The sequence below is a fragment of the Alnus glutinosa genome, chromosome 14, assembly GCF_958979055.1.
Source record: "Alnus glutinosa chromosome 14, dhAlnGlut1.1, whole genome shotgun sequence".
Taxonomy (NCBI): domain Eukaryota; kingdom Viridiplantae; phylum Streptophyta; class Magnoliopsida; order Fagales; family Betulaceae; genus Alnus; species Alnus glutinosa.
Window position 1 is genome coordinate 13,705,587 of NC_084899.1, and position 22,511 is coordinate 13,728,097.

At 37.9% G+C, this 22,511-nt stretch overlaps 1 protein-coding gene across 2 annotated transcripts in view; it reads left to right on the forward strand.

The window, feature by feature from the left end:
- LOC133857241 (DNA topoisomerase 3-alpha) overlaps nucleotides 1-8,335 on the forward strand; it is a 91,481-nt gene extending 83,146 nt beyond the window's left edge. For both annotated transcript variants that reach the window (XM_062292432.1, XM_062292434.1), the window contains 3 exons: nucleotides 6,754-6,933; nucleotides 7,187-7,307; nucleotides 7,927-8,335. In XM_062292432.1, the coding sequence (XP_062148416.1) occupies nucleotides 6,754-6,933; nucleotides 7,187-7,307; nucleotides 7,927-8,164 (539 nt within the window). In that variant the 3' untranslated portion in view covers nucleotides 8,165-8,335. The remainder of the gene's footprint in view (nucleotides 1-6,753; nucleotides 6,934-7,186; nucleotides 7,308-7,926) is intronic.
- Nucleotides 8,336-22,511: the final 14,176 nt, after the last annotated feature.

The following is a 22,511-nucleotide window of genomic DNA, read 5'->3' on the forward strand; positions in this document are numbered from 1 at the left end:
GGAATATTAGGGAAAAAGCCTTAAGCACTTGATGCTTAGGTTTAGTATTGATACAATAATTATAGAGTTGTACAGGGTGTCGTGTATATGACATTCTACAATTACATAGTTTTATTCTATAATTACATAGGTTAAATATGGTAAGAAGTATCCTATCCTGAAGGCAATATAGTCGTTTGTGTGTACAGAAAGGAATAGGATTAATGAGGGGATCCGGAGATATGTTAGTTGTAGGTCTGATATGGTGAGGATATTCTGTTGTCCAGTTGAGGAAAGCTCCCTTGAATCACGGCTGACTTGTGTTGATGCTGTCTATTGTCAATCGGTGTGATTGAGGCTGGAGTAATGGTTGGGTTTGCTGAGTAGGAGTCGGGTGTGGTTGTGTTGTGTGAGTTTATTGTATTATCCTTAACACCCCCCCCCCCCCCCCCCCAAAGCGCAAACAAATGGGAGGCACGACCGGAAGTTTGTCACGCAAGAAGCAGAATCGATCGGCGGTGAGGCCCTTAGTGAAGATGTCGGCTACTTGATCAAGCGTGGAAAGGTAGTGAAGCTTGATGTCCTTGTTGGTAACGTCGACTTCGATATGTTTTGTACGGGCATGTGACACGGGGTTGGATGCCAGGGCTAGGGCGCCGAAATTATCACACCAGATGGTTGGTGGTGAAGGTAATGAGAGTTGTAATTCGCGGAAGAGCATGCGGAGCCAGTAGAGTTCTGCAGTGATGAGGGACATGGTGCGATACTCGACTTCGGTGCTAGATCTTGAGACTACATTCTGTTTCTTGGCAGACTAGGAGATGAGGTTTCGGCCAAAGAAGACATCATACCCAGCTGTGGAGCAGCGATTGTCGGGATTTCCTGCCCAATCGAAGTCGCAAAATCCAGTGAGTGTGAAGGAGCCTTTGGGTGTAGCTGAGGCCAGAGTTTATCGTGCCTTTCAAGTAGCGAAGGACACGCTTTGCTGCTGTCCAGTGGACTGAAGTAGGGGCGTGCATGTGCTGGTAGAGCTGATTGACGGAGTAGGCAATGTCTGGACATGTGAGTGTGGCATACTGGAGAGCACCGACGATTTGATAGTATTCCAATGGGTTGGGGAGCACTTCACCATCGAACTTAGGCATTTTGGAGCCAGTAGTGCAGAGCGTTCGGTAGGGCTTGGAGTTTGTCATTCTAGCACAGTTGAGGAGGTCCTGAATGTATTTGGATTGCTGGAGATGGAGGCTAGTGGAGTCCCGGGTGGTTTGGATGCCAAGGAAGTATGAGAGGGAGCCGAGGTCCTTCATTGCAAAGTCAACTTGAAGTTTGGCAATGACAGTCTGCATGGTGGCCTCATTGTTATCTATGACAATTATATCATCGACATTGACTAAGAGGAAAATATGAGAGCCGTTAGTATGATAAACAAATAGGGAGGGATCAACTTGAGAGCTAGAAAAACCAATTTCTAATAAAGCATGAGAGAGTCTTGTGAACCAAGTCTGTGGGGCTTGTTTTACACCATAGAGAGCTTTGTGCAATTTGCACACATAGTTAGGGAACTTAGGGTTGACAAATCCTTGGAGTTGTTCGATGTATACATCCTCATCAAGGAAATCATGAAGAAATGCGTTGGAGACGTCCAATTGTTTGATTTTCCAATCAAACTGGACAGCCAAAGCTAAAAGTAACCGGATTGTAGCCGGTTTAATGACTAGACTAAAGGTGTCATGATAGTCAATACCACAGTGTTGATCGAAGCCTTTGACGACTAAGTGAGCCTTGTATCGTTTAATACTTCCATCCGAGTTTTGTTTAATTTTAAACACCCACTTGTTGCAGACAACATTTTGGTATAAAGGGCAGGGACATAAGGACCAGGTTTGGTTGGAGAGCAATGCTTGGAATTCAGAGGTCATGGCAGCAATCCATTCAGGGTTGGAGGCTGCCTGGCGGTAGGTGGAGGGTTCAGGGGGAAGGGTGATACTGGTATAGGTGAGAAGGGGGTGTTTGCAGGCAAGAAAAGAGGTGAAACCAGGAAATGATCGGGGTTTGGAGGACCCAGTTTGGGATCTAGTGACAGGGTGGTTGCTTGGGGCAGCAAGGTTTAGAGAAATGGAGGGGGGCAGGGGAGGAGGACTGGGTAGAGCAGAGGTTTAGTATTGATACAATATTTATAGAGTTGTACAGGGTGCCGTGTATATGGCATTCTACAATTACATAGGAATATTAGGGTAAAAGCCTTAAGCACCTGATGATTAGGTTTAGTATTGATACAATATTTATAGAGTTGTACAGGGTGCCATGTATATGGCATTCTACAATTACATAGTTTATTCTATAATTACATAGGTTAAATATTGTAAGAAGTATCCCATCTTGAAGGCAATATAGCCGTTTGTGTGTATAGAAAGGAATAGGATTAATGAGAGGATCCGGAGATATGTTAGTTGTTGTAGGTCTGATATGGTGAGGATATTTTGTTGTCCAGCTGAGGAAAGCTCCCTTGAATCACGGCTGAAGTATCAACGGAAATCGAAGGCCAAAGCAAGAAAGTTGGATATTTCCCTGATTGATGAGGCAATGACAGCTTTGAGTTCGCCGATGACGCAGTGTTTGGGTACATCTTCTCAGGCTTTGGACAGGTCTGTGGTTCAGAACCTGCCGATGCCAAGTGGGGGAGTGGGACTACGGCGCGGGTTCCTTCTCCCGAGAGTTCCCTCCCCCTTGAGCGGTTGCAAATCGATGACCATTGACAAGGGTGAGACTCCCAACTCGAATGGCTTGATCCAATCTCAGGAGTGGTCGATAGGGTTTAGCCCATCTAGGGAGATTGTTTTGTGGGATCAGGGAGAGGAAGGTGACCTTCCTCACCCATTGGGCGTTATTCCTCCCGACTTACATTTGGAGTGGGAGTCGGATGGTGCTGAGGATGAAGATTCGGCCTTGGCTTTGTTGGATGCCATTGAGGAAGATTTTCATCGGGGTAGTATGGGGAAGCGGTATAAGATCAAAGGAAGGAGAGAACTGCAGAATCTGAAGAGCTCCATAAACTACGACGGTGCGAGTGTGCCTTCTAGGAGTAGAAGAGGAAAGGCTCAGATTCTGTAGTTTGTGGGTTGTTTGTGGGCTACGGGTGTTGTGTTTTAGGGTGTTGGTTCCTGTGGGTTTTTGGGTGGGTTTCTTGTGTGTTCCTTGAGGGTTGGGTTGGGGTTCTTTGTTCTTGTAGGTTTAGGTTCTCGTGGGTTTGTTTGGTGGGCTTCTTTCTTTCTTTTTTTGGGCTGTTTTTTTTCGATTTCCAGCTTTTCGTTTTCTCTTGTATACTGCCGGTATACTAAGGGGCGTCTGACACTTTTAATAAAGTCAGTTTATTACTTATCAAAAAAATCATGGCTGACTTGTGTTGATGTTGTCTACTGTCAATCGGTGTGATTGAGGTTGGAATAATGGTTGGGTTTGCTGAGCAGGAGTCGGGTGTGGTTGTGTTGTGTGAGTTTACTGTATTATCCTTAACATCAATGATCTATCCCCACACCAAAATTCATGCCATAAACTTACTTTAGACCCAATCCCCACCTCATATTGAACAAAGTTGGAAAACCTATCCTACCCCCTTCTAATATGTTTCCAAACACCCACGCCAAAAGTCCCCAATACCTCTTTTGAACAGCAACCACCACTCGTACTCTCATATTTAGCTTCAATCATCGATCTCCATAAGGCCTCTCTCTCCATAGCATACTGCCACAACCATTTTCCCAAAAAGAACTTGATTAAACTGAATCAAGTTGCGTATTCCCAACCCATATGATTTTATGGGAGTACAAGTCCTTTTTCCAATTCACTAAATGGAGTTTTACCTCATCCCCAATGCCACTCCATAAAAAATCCCTTTGAAGTCTCTCAACTAAGCCCACTAGAATAGGGAACAACGACAAGTAATACGTAGGTAGATTGGAGAGAGTACTTTTAAGCATAGTCAACCAATAACCCTTAGATAAATAAAGTTTCTTCCATCCAGCCAACCGATGTTACATTTTCTCAATAACTCGATTCCAAATAGAAGTGGCCTTATATGAAGCACCCAGCGGCAAACCCAAATATTTCATTGGCAATGAAGCAACTCGACATCCAAGGAGATGAGCCAAAAATCTTCAACTTCTTCCACCTCGCCTATAGGAACAATTTCTGATTTTGCTAGATTGATCCTCAACCCTGAAATTGTGTCAAAGCATAACAAGATACATCACAATGTCGAATTTGTTCTGACTACACATTTAGAACCTTGTCAAGAGACCCTGATCCCTTGTCGCAGTCAACATCTGGCTCAATGCCTCCATAACCACCACAAACAATAGTGGCGAAAGCGGATCCCGCTGCTACAGCCCACGAGTGCTAGTAAAAAAAACGAACGGAGTTTCATTCACAAGTATGGAAAATCTCACCGTAGAAGTACAAAACTCTATCCAAGCCCACCATATCTCTTAAGCAAATAAAGCAAGAATTCCCAATTGATGATATCATATGCCTTCTCCAAATCCAATTTGAATAGCACCCCGGATTCCCTCAATCTAATTCAACTATACAAACATTCATTAGCAATAAGCATTGAATCTAAAATTTGGCGACCTCCAATGAAGGCATTATGTGAGTTAGAAATAATTTTTCCCAACACTGACTTAAACCTATTAGAGAGAATCTTGGAGATGATTTATACACCCCACCAACCAAACTAATAGACCAGAAGTCCTCCACATCCATAGCATCTGTCTTCTTTGGAATTAGATAAACAAAAGTTGCATTAAAACTCTTCTCAAATTGTCAAACTATGGAATTCTGAAAACACAGCCATAAGATCATTTTTTAGTACTTCCCAACACTTTTGAAAAAAAAGCCATTGTGAAGCCGTCCGGCCCCAGTGCCTTGTATCCATTCAAACGCCTCACCACCTTCCACACCTCCTGCTCCTCAAACTCTCTTTCTAACCAAATACTCTCATCTGCATCAATGGATAGGAATGATAGATCATCCACCCTTGGTCGCCAGGAACACTCCTCATAATACAATTTGCTGTAAAAATGTACTATATGCTCCTTTATCTCCATAGAATTATTGGTCATAGCACCATTTATACTAAAAGAGTCCACTTGATTGAACCTTCGATGTAAGTTGACCACCCTGTGAAAGAATTTTGTGTTTTCATCGCCCTCCAAGCACAAAGCTCGTGACTTTTGTCACCAGTTCACTTCCTCAAAAAGGAGAGTTTTCTCCAACTCCTTAAGACATATCTGGCTTCCTCACCCTTTCCTCATCCTCTAAGCAACGACCCTCTGCAATTAAATCCAACTCTCGAATGCCCTCCAATAATTCATTATTTTTCTTCCCTACATCATTGAACACCTACTCATTCCATTTCTTCAAATCCACCTTCAATGCTTTCGGCTTATTAGCCAAAACATAACTTGGTAAGCTATGAAAATCATAGGTTATCCATCAAGTTTTAACATGATCTACAAAGCCTTCAGATTTCAACCACATATTTCCAAAGGAAAGTGATCTGTCTGGAAAATGTTCTTCCTACTTTGGAGATAATAAGAATTTGCCAATTTTAGACCATGTTTGGTCTTCCTGATTATTGGACCAAGTAAACTAACTCCCTTCAAGCAGTAGATCCACCAAGCTTTGCACAAACATGAACTCCAAAAACTCCATCATTGCTGCAGAATAATCAGAATCACCTAATCTCTCGCTTGGAAACCGAACCACATTGAAATCTCCCCTAATACACCATGGCATCTCCCACCAGCTCATCAACCCAGCTAACTCATCGCACAAATCCCTCCTATCCCCATCATCATTCGGCCCATACCCCCCCCCACCCAAAAAAAAAAAAGGCCATACAAAATTATCATCAGTATTGTGCAGAGAACAAGAAACTGTATATTTTCCACACACTCCTCAATCTTCTCCATCACCCGCTTATCCCACATTAACAAAACTCACCTGAAGGCCCGCTTGCTCCCTTATAGCACCAATCCACATGTTGGCAGCCCCATACACTCCAAACCACCTCCCTTGAGATAACTTCCATCTTCATCTCCAACAGAATTATTTCAATCATATTTTGCCAAAATCTTTAAAGTTGAAGGAGAAGATATTGCAGACCTTATTTAGTTATAATAAGGTTGCATCATCATCGTTTCTGTTTTAGCTGATCATAAAGTTCCTTTTGCATCTGCCAACTTCAGGAGTTGTTCCATATGATAGGCAAAATATGTCTGTTATACACGTACAGAATTATTTTTAGAACCACTTTTTGTTACTTGGATGTGGATGGATCATTATGGTATGCAGTATGTGCAACTTGAACCATGGTACATTAGCGTGGGCTCGTGGAAGTTTTTGCATTTGATAGGCATTTTAACTGTAAACCAGTAATGCTAATAAAGTAGAAGATGGTTTGTGCATGGTCTTTCAAAGTGCAAGATACTGTCTATAGTGTTACAATGCTATATAGGTAAGCACATATATTTTCCATGCAGTAATCTGTTTTTTTTTTTTTTTTTGTCATATTGCAGTCAACAACAGATGTATATCCAGTTTGTCTCTGATTATGATTCATTTTGTTGCTCGAATTAACTATCCTAGTTATAAAACATGAAAAGAATATGTTACTATTTAGAGAGAGAGAACGAGAGTTGAAAGAACTCATTCTTCTGTTGTCCCCCATGTTCATCGCACACAAATATGTGACATTTTTAGTATTTTCTCCAGCAAGAGGACGAGGATCCACTGCATCATCCATCAATGTGCAACAAAGTAACTCTAGGCTGGGTGAGGCTAGGCACAGTACTTGCATATACTGCCAGCAAACAGGGCATTCTTCAAGTGATTGTCCATCGCAGGTTTCAGGTTCTCGTAGTGGTCGGTATCGTGGAATGAACCCACAAAGTGGTATGCCTGCTGAACTTCAGTTTTTTTTTTTTTTTTTTTTTCTCATGATTCTAAATATTTTTAAGACAAGCAGTACTGTTGAAGAACTCAGCAGCCTCTAGGATTGGGGAGTTAGTCTAAAAGACTTTGATGAAGATGACAATAACTGTTAAATGAAAATCATTAAGATCTTTGGTTTCTCCCTCTACTTGTCACCAGAACATCTGGAGTTTGAATAAATAATTACACTTATGATTCTTTTTGAATGATGCAGGAGAATCTTCAGTTCCATGTAGCACATGTGGAACACCATGCATCTTGCGAACAGCTAATACAGAAAACAATAGTGGAAGAAAGTTCTACTCATGTCAGTCACAAAATTGCAACTTCTTTGTGTAAGTAACCAAAAAGACTTATTCATCCTTGTCATCATTCTCAATACTACTAACATGTCTGGAACTGGACCTTGTTGAGTTCATCTTTTTCCACTTTCACTGGATATCATCGGTTCATCTTAATTCAGTTGGTTTGCTTGTTTAACCCTCAAACAAGACATTTTACTAATAGTTTATGCTTTAGGGATTTTATTGGATTTCTGTTCATTGAGGGCAGATTGGGTAAAGATGTATTTTATTTACAAAAACAAGGTTTCGGGAGTACTATGATAGTACATTTCTAAAGCCCCTTGGACGCAATAGAGATGGTGGAAAAATAAACATTTTTCAACTTTTTCCCCTTCAAAGAAGTGGTCATTTATTAAAACTTATGACTTAATTCAATAATATTTTTACTTGAGTTACTTCCAGCCGCAATTTGATGAACTGAGGAAAAGCTTATTCCAAAGAAGCAACCAACTTAAACTTTTGAGTGTTCATCGGAAAATGTTCTTCAATGGAACAAGCAGTTCCTAATAAAGTAATTTACAAATAATTTCGTGGATTAGAAAGGAGTGCTTCTCTTGAAACCTTCATCTAAAAAGTGGTACACATATACATCTTGGTGCCTGTTATGCAGATGGGAGGATAACCTAAACAATGGCACTGGAGGAAGGAGTGTTAAAAGTGCAAGAATGAATGTCTCAGCATCTAATACCAGCAGGAGTCGTGTCCGTGGCAGAGGTGGCCGGGGTGGGGCACATGCTGCTACCGGAACATTTGTGTCAGCAACTGGTGATCCTGTTTCTGGCAGAAGATGTTTTGTTTGTGGTGATCCATCACATTTTGCAAATGTTTGCCCAAATCGTGGTTCTTGATGCTTTTAATGTACATTTTTACATATTTGTGTGCATGTTTTGACTTTTTTTTTTAAAAAAAATATGGATAAAAGAATCGGATTTGGTACACGTACTTTTGTGGTTCAATCGGTTGTAATTTATGCATGTTAGAAATTTTGATTATCAAGTTATGTTCAATTAAAAGTATCATATGTATTATTTTGAATCTCTTGCACCCCTAGCCTACATCACTTTTGCCAGAGACAAAAAGGAAAAAATAAAAATAAAAGAGAAACACGTGGTTTGTATATCTACTCACCTTTCTACTTTAAAGAAAAGGAGAAGAAATTTTTATTTTTATTTTTATTTTTATTGTGGGTGCATATAAGGTAGGTGTGGCAAATATAATTTTGGGAGTTTGTAATGACAATTTTCGTGAATGTGAATTGGTTTGGATTCAATCCCAGAGTTGAGCTTTATTTAGCACAATCTTCACCGACTTTATATCGTAAAAAGCATTAAAACCTAATAACAATTGTTGCTTTTCACAGTTGACGAAGATGTTTTTATGATATTATATGATTTTGCATTAATATGTTATAAATACAAAAACTAGATTAATATAAAAAAAAAGTCCACATAGGAAGAGGAGAGGTGATTCAAACTAGTGACCTCTACTTTATAAAGCGTGGTCTTCAGCAAATTGAGCTATCATTTGGGGACCCTTCTAATTTCATTACATTATTTGTCTGTGGGTTCAAACATTTATATGCCAACAGGATCGTAGTCTAGGGTTTATTATATTACATGTCGATTATAGGGTTTATTATATTACACAGAATAGTTTGTAACAATGTTACATGACGCAAATATGGAATATAGGACTTCTGGGTTATTTTTAGTGAAGATAAAATCTTCTTGTTGTAAGATCAAATTTTAGGGAAAACTGCAATTTACCCCCCTGATGTTTACACGAATTTTCAATTTTGGCACCAATGTTTAGATTGCTTCAATTGCACCCAAGAAAGTTGAAAAAATTTTCAATCCACCCCCTTCCGTCCAATTGCTCCGTCTGATGAGACGGAAATGGACCCACGTGCGCGGCATGTGACTTATATGCAGATAACCGGACGAAAATACCCTCAAAAAATTGAGCCGTTGTTTTCTAAGTCACCCGTTTTGTTTCATGTATATTTGGTTCAAATATTGTTTAAGGAAAAACAAGGGTTTCGAATTTGAAGGCTGACGGAGACGATGGACGCCTCGACACAGGACTCGACCCCTGGCCAGATACCCGTCTGTTCTGGGCAATCGATTGGGCACTCGAAGGAGAGGATGGAAGCAAGGTCGGAGTCCCCACAGAGTGTTGCCACTTTTTCACGGCAACGAGTATGCTACTGCAAGCGGCCGATGAATGTGAAAACGGCGCACACGAACAAAAATTTCGGAAGAAGGTTTATGGGGTGTGAAAATTGGAAGGCAAGTAGTACTTATTCTGATCGATTTTAGGGTTTCATTTTGTATTTGGGAGTTCAAATTTGCAATTTTATAGTCGGCTTTTGAAATCTGGCTTTTTTGCATATATACCATTCGATGTTGGATTGTTGGTGCTAAAAAGTGGCAAAATCTGGAATGCATTCCAGACAAGTTGGACAAGTTGCAATTTTTTCATTATTTGTTGTGTTTTGCAGATCCACAGAGATTGTGGTTTCTTTGAGTGGGTTGATCCCAAAATGTGTGCACATGGTCAGAGGGTTGTTGGTCGATTGGTTGAGTGGCACGAAAGTTTGGTGGCAGAAACTAAACGATGTGAAACCATGGTTGAAGTAGAAGTTGGGAAAGTGAAAGCTGAAATGGAGAAAGAGATTGAGAAGGTGAAGGCCGAAGTTGACAATGAGAGGAACGCAGAAATTGCACAATACCGTAAAGAAATTGAGATTTGGGGGATCAAATTTGAAGCAGTGAAGAAGAATTACCACACAATGCTTGTGTGTTCGTGGATTTTATTTGCATTGTGTTTCTTCTTCGGACATGCAGCCAAAAACCAGGAGGACAATAGGGTTGGTTATTTGAGGTTGCCTTGAGTTGTATTGTTAGACATTTTTTGTGCACTTCTATGGGGCCATAGAAGCTAGAAGTGAACCATTTTTTGTGCACTAAGTTGTGTTGTGGTATTTTGGTTGCCTTATTGCATGTATTTAAGTGGGATTGTTTGTAGTTGGAGCTGCTTGTATTTATAAAGTAACAGAATTTTATCCCATTATATTTTTCACACTATCATTGATGGAGTTCATGTGCTTGAGCATCTTAAAATACGGGGTCGATTTGTTTGGGCCGATGAACCCCGAGTCCCTTTCTTGTTAGTTGCCTAAACTGTCTTCAATTTTTAACTAATTGTAATCAATCCGGATACGTATAATTCAGATTAGATATAACAATACAAGTATATAAGCACACAATTTGGACCCAAAAGGTAAAATTATATTCAATGCTAATGATTGCAATTTAGCTAACCGAATTGCAATCGATTTGGGCAGCTAATGAAGAAGGATTAATTTCAATGGAGTCTCATTGTCCAAACAGCCCATTCGAAACCCTTTCTCATTAGTTTCATAAATTGGCTACAATTTGGTCAGCAAATTAAGCCGATCCCAATACACATAATTAACATTAGATATAATAATCAGAAGTATATAAGCACACAATTGTCAATTGGGTCCAAAAGATAAATTTAAAGCATTCTCTTCAAAGTAGCGTAATTACATAATTCTCCCTGTCCCATATCAACCGCATGACACACCCAAAATTTATTTCTCCAAAATCAGTGTTGACCTGTTCATATTGTTAATGCATTCCAAAACCACACAAATATCAAAACCTGCAATGCATTCCAAAACTACACAAATGTCAAAACCTGCAATGCATTCCAACATCATAAAACACATTGTAATCATTACACAAAAATAAGCAATTCTGCATTGCTAGTACTGTCTATCAAACACAACCACCAATCCTGCATTTTATGTACTGTATCAAACACACAACCACCAACTGTCAAACACACAACTACCAACTGTCAAACGCACAACTACCAATTGTCAAACACAGATTATGCACATGTGCATTAAATACAAGCACATATTTAATTAACGCTTCCATTCTGGCCTCATTCTCTTCCTCTTCGCTTCAGCAATCTCAATTGCCTTTTCAACAGTGGCCACCACACGTTTGCCCTTGCTTTTGGATGCCGGATTAGTTGCTGTCCCACTGGTTCCCGCACTGCCACCTCGAATTGCATGGCCCCCTCAGATTGCAGGGCCACCTCGAATTGCATGGCCCCCTCGGATTGCAGGGCCACCTCGGATTGCAGGGCCACCTCGTTCATCACTATCACCCTCAGTCAGATCAATAGGTGTGGTGGGACCCGGTTTGGACTTCCCAAAAATAGCCGCGACCCTTTGTGTCTTCCGTCTCCTTGGAGGAGGTGGGACAGGATTTGTTGTTGCTAGTGGAGGTGGTGGGACTGGATTTGTTCTTGCTAGTGGAGGTGGTGGGACTGGATTTGTTCTTGTAGCCTGTGTAGGAGTTCTTGAGGTGGTACTTTGTGTCTGTTCCAAATGAGTCAAATAAGGTGTGGGACTATCAGTATGCATATAGTACATAATAAAAAATAAAGGATAATAAAGATTAATAAACGCACACTGTCTGGAGGTGGGGTAGGCAGCACAACACTTGCTTGGGTACTTCTCATTGGACATGCCCTTTTATTGTGCCCTCTGCCCTTACACATGGAGCATTTCATCCTAGCACCAAATTTTCTCATTCTGTTTGGATTTTTCGGATCTCTACGGTCATCAACTTGCCTTTTTCTTACCTTCTTTGGTCTACCCGGGGCCACTCTTGATACTGGGGGTTCCAACTTGTCATGCTGGGTTGGTATCCACTGCTCTTGACTAGGCATTGGGTATATAACTGGCGCATATGCTTTCTTGTACATCTCCACAGTGAAGTACTCATCAACATAATCCTCTGCATTCTTACAACTATGTCGAATAGCAGCACATGCATGCACACAGGGGATTCCAGACATTTCCCACACTCTACAACCACAACTTTTTCTCCTCATGTTGACTACAAATTGTCTACCATCTGGACCAGTCACTTCAAACATGTCATCACCAGCATATAGGGCAATACAGTCCATTGATTCATTCCGGATTGCATCCAACTTATTTTGGATTTTAGGAGTTAACTTCCCTGTCAAAGTTTGAATGCCATCTCTCTTAGCCTGGTATCTCCTCATCAACTTTTTTCGTATCTGCTCCAGCATGGTCAAGATAGGCTTATTGCGAGCCTTTAGAATGTATGAGTTAAAACACTCACATATATTATTCTGCAGAAGGTCACACTTTGAATCCGTAGCAAACCATGCTCTTGACCATGTACTAGGATCAATTTTGGCCAAGTACTCATGGGCATCACTCTTCATTCTCTTCAGCTCACCCATTACCCTTAGAAAATCCCCTTCAGTGTATGCAGAAGCTGCAGCCCATAACTTCTCCTTTAGGGCAATTCCTCTATGCCCCCCAATGTCCCTATAGTTCGCATAAAGATGCCTTACACAAATCCTGTGATCGACGGTTGGCATGACATAATCAAAGGCTGGCATTAGACCCTACGATCAAAAAACCATAACATTAGATTAAGAATGTTAGACATTTTAAAATAAAATGAGATCACACGGGGCACTAACCATGACTTACCTTCTGTCGATCCGAAATAAATGTTGGCCTGCCATGCCGCTCATGGTTCCCAAGATCAGACACTAGGGTTTCCAAAAACCAGATCCAGCTGTCCTTAGTCTCAGCTTCAACTACGGCATATGCAATCGGATACATGTTATCATTGCCATCGCGTCCAACTGCAGCTAGAAGTTGCCCCTTAAATGGCCCTTTAAGGAAACACCCATCCACCCCTATCACAGGCCTGCAACCTTCCAAAAAGCCCTTCTTCATGGCTGCCAAAGAACAATACAGTCTTTGAAACCTTGGATTCGCCTCGGGTACTGTCCTATCCACTTTCATCACAACACAACTTCCTGGGTTGGTTGCTCTCAAGGTCTCACAATAGTCCCACAAGGCCGCATACTGACCCCCATGGTTGCCATATATTTTTTTATTAGCCTTGATTCTTGCCCTATACATCATGCTCGGATTCACATCTATCCTCCATCTTTCTTTCACTTCATTCTGTATCACATGTAATGGCATGTCGGGCTGAACTCTAAACTTATCAATCAGTTTATCGGCTATCCATGTAGAGTTTACAATTGAGTTCCTAAATTGCCTGCCACACACATGTCTACCTTGAAGGCTGATTATCTGGAATGTAGCTTCATCATCCACCTGTCTAGCATACACTCTATAATTACACTTTGGTTCTTTACATACAACAATACACTTTTTTCTCTCATTTTTTTTAAAGGTAATGTCCTTGCCCCTCTTAAGATTGAACACCCTAACAGCCTCCCTAAATGTCTGTATATCTGGGAATCTCATCTTAACTTCCAAACTTGGATCCTCTCGGTCAACTGCATGGAACTCAGACCCTCTTGACTCAGAATTTTCAACTCCTTCATCACTAGCTACTGGTGAGACAAGTATGTCACTTCTAGCCATATCAGAGTTATTGTCATCGTCATCATGACCAACTTCATCTTCATTATCACCATTACCACCCTCTTCACTATTCTCATCATCACCACCCTCTTCACACTTCTCATCACCCTCTTCACCCTCTTCACCCTCATCACTATTCTCATCATTACCACCCTTTTCACTATTCTCATCATTACCCCCTTCATTATCCTCTACATTACCTTGTTCAACCCTAGGATTATCATGTTGTACATTAGAGGGTCCAGAACTATCAACATCAACACCAACACCAACATCAAATACGTCTTCAGTATCACTAAGCTTATCATCCCACCAAGGATCATCCAAATCAGCCCTACCTCCATATTCATTATCATCTTGACTATCATCTTCATCACCTCCTCCTTCTACAAAAGACACAATATATAATTGCAAAATGGCATGCCCATCATGGCAAGCAGACAGGTTCAGCACATCATGGTCTGAAGTAATTAAATGCAACCCATCAGCAAGACTCTTCACGGGGTCTTTAAAATACATTAAATCCCCTAACTTATATCCATATTCCTTACATATATCTTCAATTTCAAAGAAAGATAGTTCATCAAGGTCAACACTATCTTTGTGCAGTTCAACTTCACCACCCGTATACTCACACCCAAAACTCCGGTCAAACCTACCCCCAAAATGGACCTCAACCACTAGTTTATTGTGTGCCATCCTACGAGGTAAATTTAATAAAACATAGTAAGTGACATGTTGTAAAATTAAATAAAGGCCAACAACACATTAAGTGACATATGGGGACCACAACACAGCAACCAATATACACAACCACAACTTCTCATCTGGGGACCACTACTCTTTTTTGAACACACAATACAGCAACTAACTTCACACACTGGCACCATTTTTCTCATCTGACCACTGTTGTTTTTTAAACAGACAATACACCAACTAACTATACACACAGACATAATCATGTACCATTTTCTCCTCATGGGGTAAATTGCAGTTTTTTAAACACCAAATCAACACAAAGCAGCACATCATGCACATGTAAAAGCAAAGCACATGGTCCCATCATCATACAAAGCCACAAAGGTAATTGAAATTCAACAAAACACACGGACCCAGTAAGAAAGCAACTTCTCAATAAAAAATATACAAAGCCAATCATTGAAAGCATCTTCCGAATAAAACAAAGATTTCATAACCCAAAAACGACGGAACACTAAGCACATTTTAGTTCGGTTCTTTCGCTTCATTCAAGACAAAATAAAGGAATTATCGAATGAATTTAAAAGATATCATAACACAAAAACGACGTAACCTACTTTTGCACAAAACCCTAAATTTAAAAGAGGGGTCTTTTTATTTGAACATACCTTGATCGAACACCCACTTCGATCGGTTTAATCACGACAACCCTTAGCCCAAAGTCGATTTCGGCTGAAATTCGTTGGTGATGATAATCCGCAAAGGAATACTGTCTTCAAAAATTTGTTGTTGATTCCGGAGATGTTTTTCGGGTTTTTACTTTGCACTTGAAAGTGGTTTCTGAATTTTTAAATGCATAAGCGGACACAGGACCGGTCTTTTTTAATTTAGAAAACAACGGCTCAATTTTTTGAGGGTATTTTCGTCCGGTTATCTGCATATAAGTCACATGCCGCGCACGTGGGTCCATTTCCGTCTCATCAGACGGAGCAATTGGACGGAAGGGGGTGGATTGAAAATTTTTTCAACTTTCTTGGGTGCAATTGAAGCAATCTAAACATTGGTGCCAAAATTGAAAATTCGTGTCAACATCAGGGGGGTAAATTGCAGTTTTCCCCAAATTTTATTAGTTTTTCCATCAATATATTAACTGGAAAAAATCCTAAAGAAATATTCGTATATGTCAAAGAGATTTCTGAGTCCATAGATCCATATGTCATGTGATGGAACCCACACGATTAAGATGGAAATACGATAGATAATGAAGTCATTTCGGGTAAGAAAGACCATAATAACTCATTTCGGGTAAGAGAAACTGTTAATGAATCCAATTAGGATTGGAAACAAAACACAAGTTCATAATAAAGCAATTCGTTGAAGGAATTACTAACACAATACGAAAAGGAAACACAGTAAGACCTAGACTATGAAAGCAACATATAAAACAAAGACTTGTACAAATTACGGATAAGCCAAAATCTAAACAAGATAACTATTTAGATAAATAAGACTTCCAAGCTGCTTGCTAGTTAGGACTTCTACTGCACCGTGGTTATCTTATATATACTTCAACATCATGGCTTCCCCATATTGACTAGATAAATGATCCCTACACTCATTTCTCACAACAGCCCCACAACAAGCTGACGTGGCTGGTAATATTTTATTATTTTTTTTGTTTTCTTTTGTTTTCTTTTTGTAAAAAAATAATAAAATATTACCAGCCACGCCAGCTTGTTGTGGGGTTATTATGAGAAATGAGTGTAGGGATCATTTATCATCAATTAATGTGTTGTTAACAAAATATAGCAACACAATAATAGAGCTCCACGTCACTCCACGTAGGACCCTAAGTCCAACCAATCAAGGAATGAGAGTCTTAGTCAATAGAAAAATGATCCTTACACTCACACTACACAACAATGACACAACACCAAGGCACAATGGAGTGGGGTTCATGTGCCTTGATGTTGTGTCATTGTTGTGTAGTGTAAGTGTTTTAATCATTTCTCTTTATATAAACACATTCAAGTCTTAAGTGAATAGTGTCATTCCAAGTTGAAGATGTATTGGACGCATTGATATAAACACATTCAAGAACCACTAATTGATCTCATACATATCTAGGATATTGTGGTAGATGAATTTCCTACTCCGTTTGTTAATACTTTCTGTTTTTGTTTTTTTTTTTTTTTTAAATAAAATAAAAATTTAAAAAAAAATTATGTTAAGATTAGATATAAATGTGAAAACTACTTAAAATTATTTGTTAGTATATTTTTTTTAAAACAAAAAACAAAATTGTGAAAGCAAAGCTCGGACTTTTACAAACTGTTCATTAGCGTTAGAATGGAATCATCGAGGAGATCGTGACAAATTGTTTCGTCCAAACCACATTGGAAGCTCGTTCGGACAAAGCAAATCTTTGATCTTTTTCATTCAAAGCATATAAGAAGAAGTTAAGCCCGTTAGAACGTCCTTGCAAAAATCCTATTTTATAACTACATCTAAAAGTCAACGCACGAATTTTAAGGTTTCTTCGAGACTTATAAATACTTTTTTTTTTTTTTTTTTAAAAAAAAAAAAATGTGAAATCTTTAACAATTTTGATGCCACCACCATCATGAAGCTACAGAAAATGTTTATAGATTTTTTTATTTTTTTATTTTTTTTGGATGAATGAAAATGTTTATAGATTGCCATGTAGAAATTACGCAATTGAGAACAATTCTTCTTCATCACTGCAACTTGTGGAGTTTGGATTGCTGAATTGAGAGACACTAATGGGGGGTATGGATATATAGGTGAATAATGGAATGGAGTTGGTCTGTAAATTTGTATATGCAATTGTGTGTGTGACAATCTTCTTGTTAGAATTTTTTTTTTTTTTTTTTTTTTTTTTTGTATATTTTATATTTGGTTGGTTTTTAAATATTCTCTATTTAATTGTAATTAAATATTGGAATTGTAATCAAATCATTACCATACTTTATATTTACTCTAAACTCTATAAATATGGACTTTTGTATTGTAAACAAATAAGTCAATGAGCATAATGTGGCCATTGGGACTAATTTGTAGTGATAGTAGTAGGTGTCTAACACTGAATCACTCGTAATTTATTGTATCATTATTCTCTCTCTTGCTTCCACTATTCTTCTCCATATTTTACTTTTTCTACAAATATTTTACATGGTATCATAGCCATCTTTCTTTTGGTGCCTCTTTTGAAATCTCTATTCCCTATCCGTGCAATTTCTCTTTGAGCGTTTCTTTTTCTTTTTGGTGTTTTTCACTATGACAATAGTACACCAAACGCTTCGTTTTGGTTGTTTTTGCATGTGACAAAATTTTGCCAGTATGGTCGGAATCTGGTTGTACTGTGCAAGATTCAGGCCACCTTCGCTAGAATTTGGCCAGCCTAGATTTCGACAAAAAACTGGCCGAAATCTGGCCAGTACGACCAAAATTCAGCTAGTTTCTCCTAAATCCGGCAACATTAGCCAAAATCCTGCTGGCCAGTGACGAAATCTCGTCACCGATATTTTTTCGCAGTTGGTTATTTTTTCATATGAGCCAGACGTCGGAGCATAAATCCGTTTTCTATTTTTAAATTCAAGCTTCCAGAATCTTTCACCTTGAGTTTGAGGGAATGTTAGAATATACGGAAAAATATAATATATTTTTCGTATGTTTCATATTTGGTTGATATTTAAATATTCTCTACTTATGGGTTAATTGTATGAAAATGTTGGGATTGTAATCAAAATCATGGGGATTTGATTAACATACTTTGTATTTACTCTAAACCATATAAATAAGGACATTTGTATTGCGGACAAATAAGTCAATGAACACAATGTAGCCTTTACTACTAATTTGAAGTGGTGGATATAAATATCTATCACCAAACCACCTGTAATTTATTGTGTCATTTTCTCTCTCTTGCTTCCTCTATTCTTCTCTATGTTTTACTATTCTCAAAATATTTTTCACTTCTTATTATCTACTCATGTAATTAAGATTGTATCATTCTAATTTCATCAATTTCCATAATAATTATGTTTGTCTTTGCTGATGTCAAAAATTACATTAAACTTGACAACAGACCAAAAAGTGTGTACACATTCTAGTTGGTCTTTTTTTTTTAAAAAAAAAAAAAAAAAACACATTTGTCTAAACCTTCATAAAATCATATTGAAAAATAATTCTGATGTTTCTTAATGTTTTTTTCTTATACAATTTACAGGCTAATATTTATTCCGTAAAGAAATTTCCATATATTAATGGCATGCCCCTATATACATATATATTAAAATGCCAACGAATTTTGATAGTTAGACATACTTTTTCATAAGAGTAGACACTAATAATAGAGAAAATCCTATTTTTTAATTTCCTTGTCCTTCTCTGCCATTCTTTTCTACTGATGAGGCATTATCAATCAATTTATCATTGATTTTTTTTTTTTTAATTAAGATTGATGTAAGGTTTAACTTATTAGGAAAAGAAAATCAAAATAAGTTGATATAATTTATTAAGAAAATAAAATCTAGGGTTTCGTACCATATACTATATTGTATGCTTGCTCATGTATATATATATATATTTGTTGGCTTTGTGTTTAGGTAAAAACGCAGTAGTTTCAAATATTGGAGCTACTAAGATGATCATTTTGTACTTTATTTATATGTTCGAGGACAAGAAGAAAGAAGGGAGTGGCAGAATAATTGAATGCAACATGTGAATGTTGGGTTTGTCGGATCGATGTTGTTCTACTCTACGTTTTGTTTTTGATGTAGGTTGTGTTTTAGTAGTCTCCGATCTGGGTTCATAAGAATTAATGGTTACTTTTTTAAAACTCAAACCTTAATTTATAAAATTTCCACGGATCGAGAAGTCATGATCCTTGTTTGTTTGAACAAGACAAAAAAAAAACTCTCAGATATATAGAAAACAGAAGCAGTACGGACCCATGTAAGAAGAAAACTAACTCGATCTCTCAAACTAATCAATTTTAATTTGAGGGTTTTGATAAGGTTCGAAAATGTAATGATGAGACACATGAAAACCCACAGAATATGTTTTTCATAAATAAATAAATGGACTGGGAATAAATATATGGGAGAAGAATTTAAGCAACGGCTGCAAAGGATATGAATAAAGCCTAGGTTTTGTACACAGAAGAGAATGAAACCCATCTTAGCAACGATTGATGAGGGGAATTCCGAAAAGAATAATTAAAAAAAAAAAAAAAACAGAGAGTGTTGATGAAGGGATTGAAATTTTACCTCTGAATCAATTTGAAAAGAGAAAATATAAAAAAAATAAAAAATAAAAAGGGTTTTGACTCTAAACAATCACCTAAAGGGGGTGAATAGGTGATGTAGGGCAACAATAGCAAATTAAAAGGTAAAATACCATATCAACTGTTGACGAGGTGAAACCCTTCTAAGAATTCTCCAAAGCTAAAACACTCTAGGGCAGTCAAATTTAAGAAATTAATTCATTATAGAATAATGAAAAAATTACAAGAAGTTTATATTCACAAAACCTTTGTAGTTCATACTCTCTTCTTATACTATGCAACTAACCCACTTGCCTGCTGCCGAAATAGTTATCTCAGAACCTCTCAACAATTCTTTTACTTGTTCTACTAGTAGATCAACCCAGTCCGACCTCAGGTGGCCCCTACTACTAGTAAAACCGTTACTGTGACCCCATCAGTACATGTTGCACCCATCACAAAAACAACAATTGAATCAAATGCCAAACATAAACATAAATCTCTGTGATCACAGGGTCAAGCTTGTATAATAGTAAGCTCATAGCCATTATACTGCACATACCTGTGTACCGTGTCATACGATGAAAATAATATTCATTTACTTAAGAAAATCATATGTAATCATTTATCCATTTGAAACGGTCTAAATATGTGATAAAAGTGGTAGGCTCAAGACATATTATTTTGAAAAGTAAACCCTGCTTAATTCTTTGACATATGGAGAGTTCTAATACATGTACATAAAAACCCTAATAATGCTCTAGGTGCTTTAATCTATCACAAAAACCCTAATAATCCATTTATGGTCACTGTACAACGTTCGGTCCAAACAGTGAACACTCAATGGGTACCAAAATGCATGAAAAACTCAAAAATTTCTACCTATACCACATTCTTACTTCCAAAACTCATAATAACTCTATAAAAACATAATAAACCATATCAACATAATAAAACATGAAAAACATGAACAAGTTCATAATTGTTTTTGGAAAATAAAATTATCCCGTATGACAAATCATAAACTCAGCATGGCATGCTAAGAATTCACAAAATGCTTGATAAACGACAAGGTCAATGTATAATGATTGTGAAAAATGGACTTGAGGTTCAAAGGTTGCCTTATGGATGATGTAATTACTTCAAATGCCACATTTTCTCTCTTTAGAACCTTTCTCTCACTAGGTCTAGGGTTTGCTAAACTGTCAAAATGAAATATGAAGGCTGAGGGTCGTGATGCACTATTTATCAACGTGGGGAATGGATAAGGTTGGTTGAGATGACTGAAAAGTTAAAATGTTTTTCAGTCGTGATCGAATGTTCGGGGTGTACTTCGAACGTTTTGGAAAATGACAACTTGAACGTTCCAAAGGGATATCAAATGTTCAGAAAAAGAAGGATAACTCAATTGTTCCAGTGGGATATCCAACGTTCAGCTAAGGTAACTATCGAACGTTTCAAAGGGGCATTGAATGTTCGGCTAAGACATGAAAGTAGCAATCATTTAGGTATTGAAAACAAGGAAATTGTTTGAAGGTGTTCATTGGGTTTTCTTTTTAAAAGTTAATCATGAGTGTTGGTTTTTATAAAACATGATTAAAGCGGATATATTTTTTATTTTACTATTTCAAGGTGTTACAAAATCAATTCACTATAAAAAATGAAAAAACTACAAGAAAATCATACTCACAAAACCTTTGTAATTGACACTTTCTAGGGTTTCAAGCTAGTAACCTGGAGGCGTTCGGACAACAGTGGATGCATTTGCTAACAGAGCCTTCTGTTTAAACATCGCATCTGGATGCATGCGGAAATATTTGTGAATGAACCATTACGTTCTCTTATATTCAATGTCACGTCCGGACATTTACAGACGAAATTGCAAGCAGACCATTTTGTGTTCTCAACTTCAACTCCACGTCCTGACATCTGCAAACAGATTTGTGAACGAGATATATGACTCCTTTTAACATTGCTTGTCTGGACAAGTGCAGATGCTAGGGGTGTACATGCAGGCGAATATTAGCCGCCCACATCTGTTATCCACAACTATCTGCACTTATGGATGCGATAAGCAAAAATTAATATTCACATAAGCGGATGCATATAGCAGTTTTAAGGTATATAGATGTGATTAATAACCATATCTCCAAACCCTTTATATATATATAATAAATTTACCAAAACGACGTCGTTTTGGATTAGGTATATATTATGTTTAGATTGATTTGGTTCGTTATGTTATTTTCTCGTGTAACACTTAAGTAAAACTGCAAAAGTAATATGAAATTAATATACTTTCAAAAGATTGGAGTTTAAAAAAAAAAAAATTAAAATAAGCCCAAAACAATAAAAATTGTCCTAAATTATTTTTAAAATCATTTAAAATATATCCTAATAGAGACCCAAATAATGCACTTAAAATAGGCTCATTGCTTAATATGCTAATAGCGAATAATAACTCCGTGGATGCGGTTAGTAAAAATATAATGTGGATGCGGATATTTAAAAGTAATATTCGCATTTTGCGGATATGGTTGCAAATATTATAAATAATATATAACTTCTATATCCGCATGTACAACCCTAGCAAGACGCCATTGCAAACGATGTCTTGTGTTCTTGACATTTATGAAGAAACTCTAAAGCCAAGTACAAAACTACACCACCAAATTCTACACTTATATAGTTATTTTGAACCACAAATCGGCCAATAAAAAAC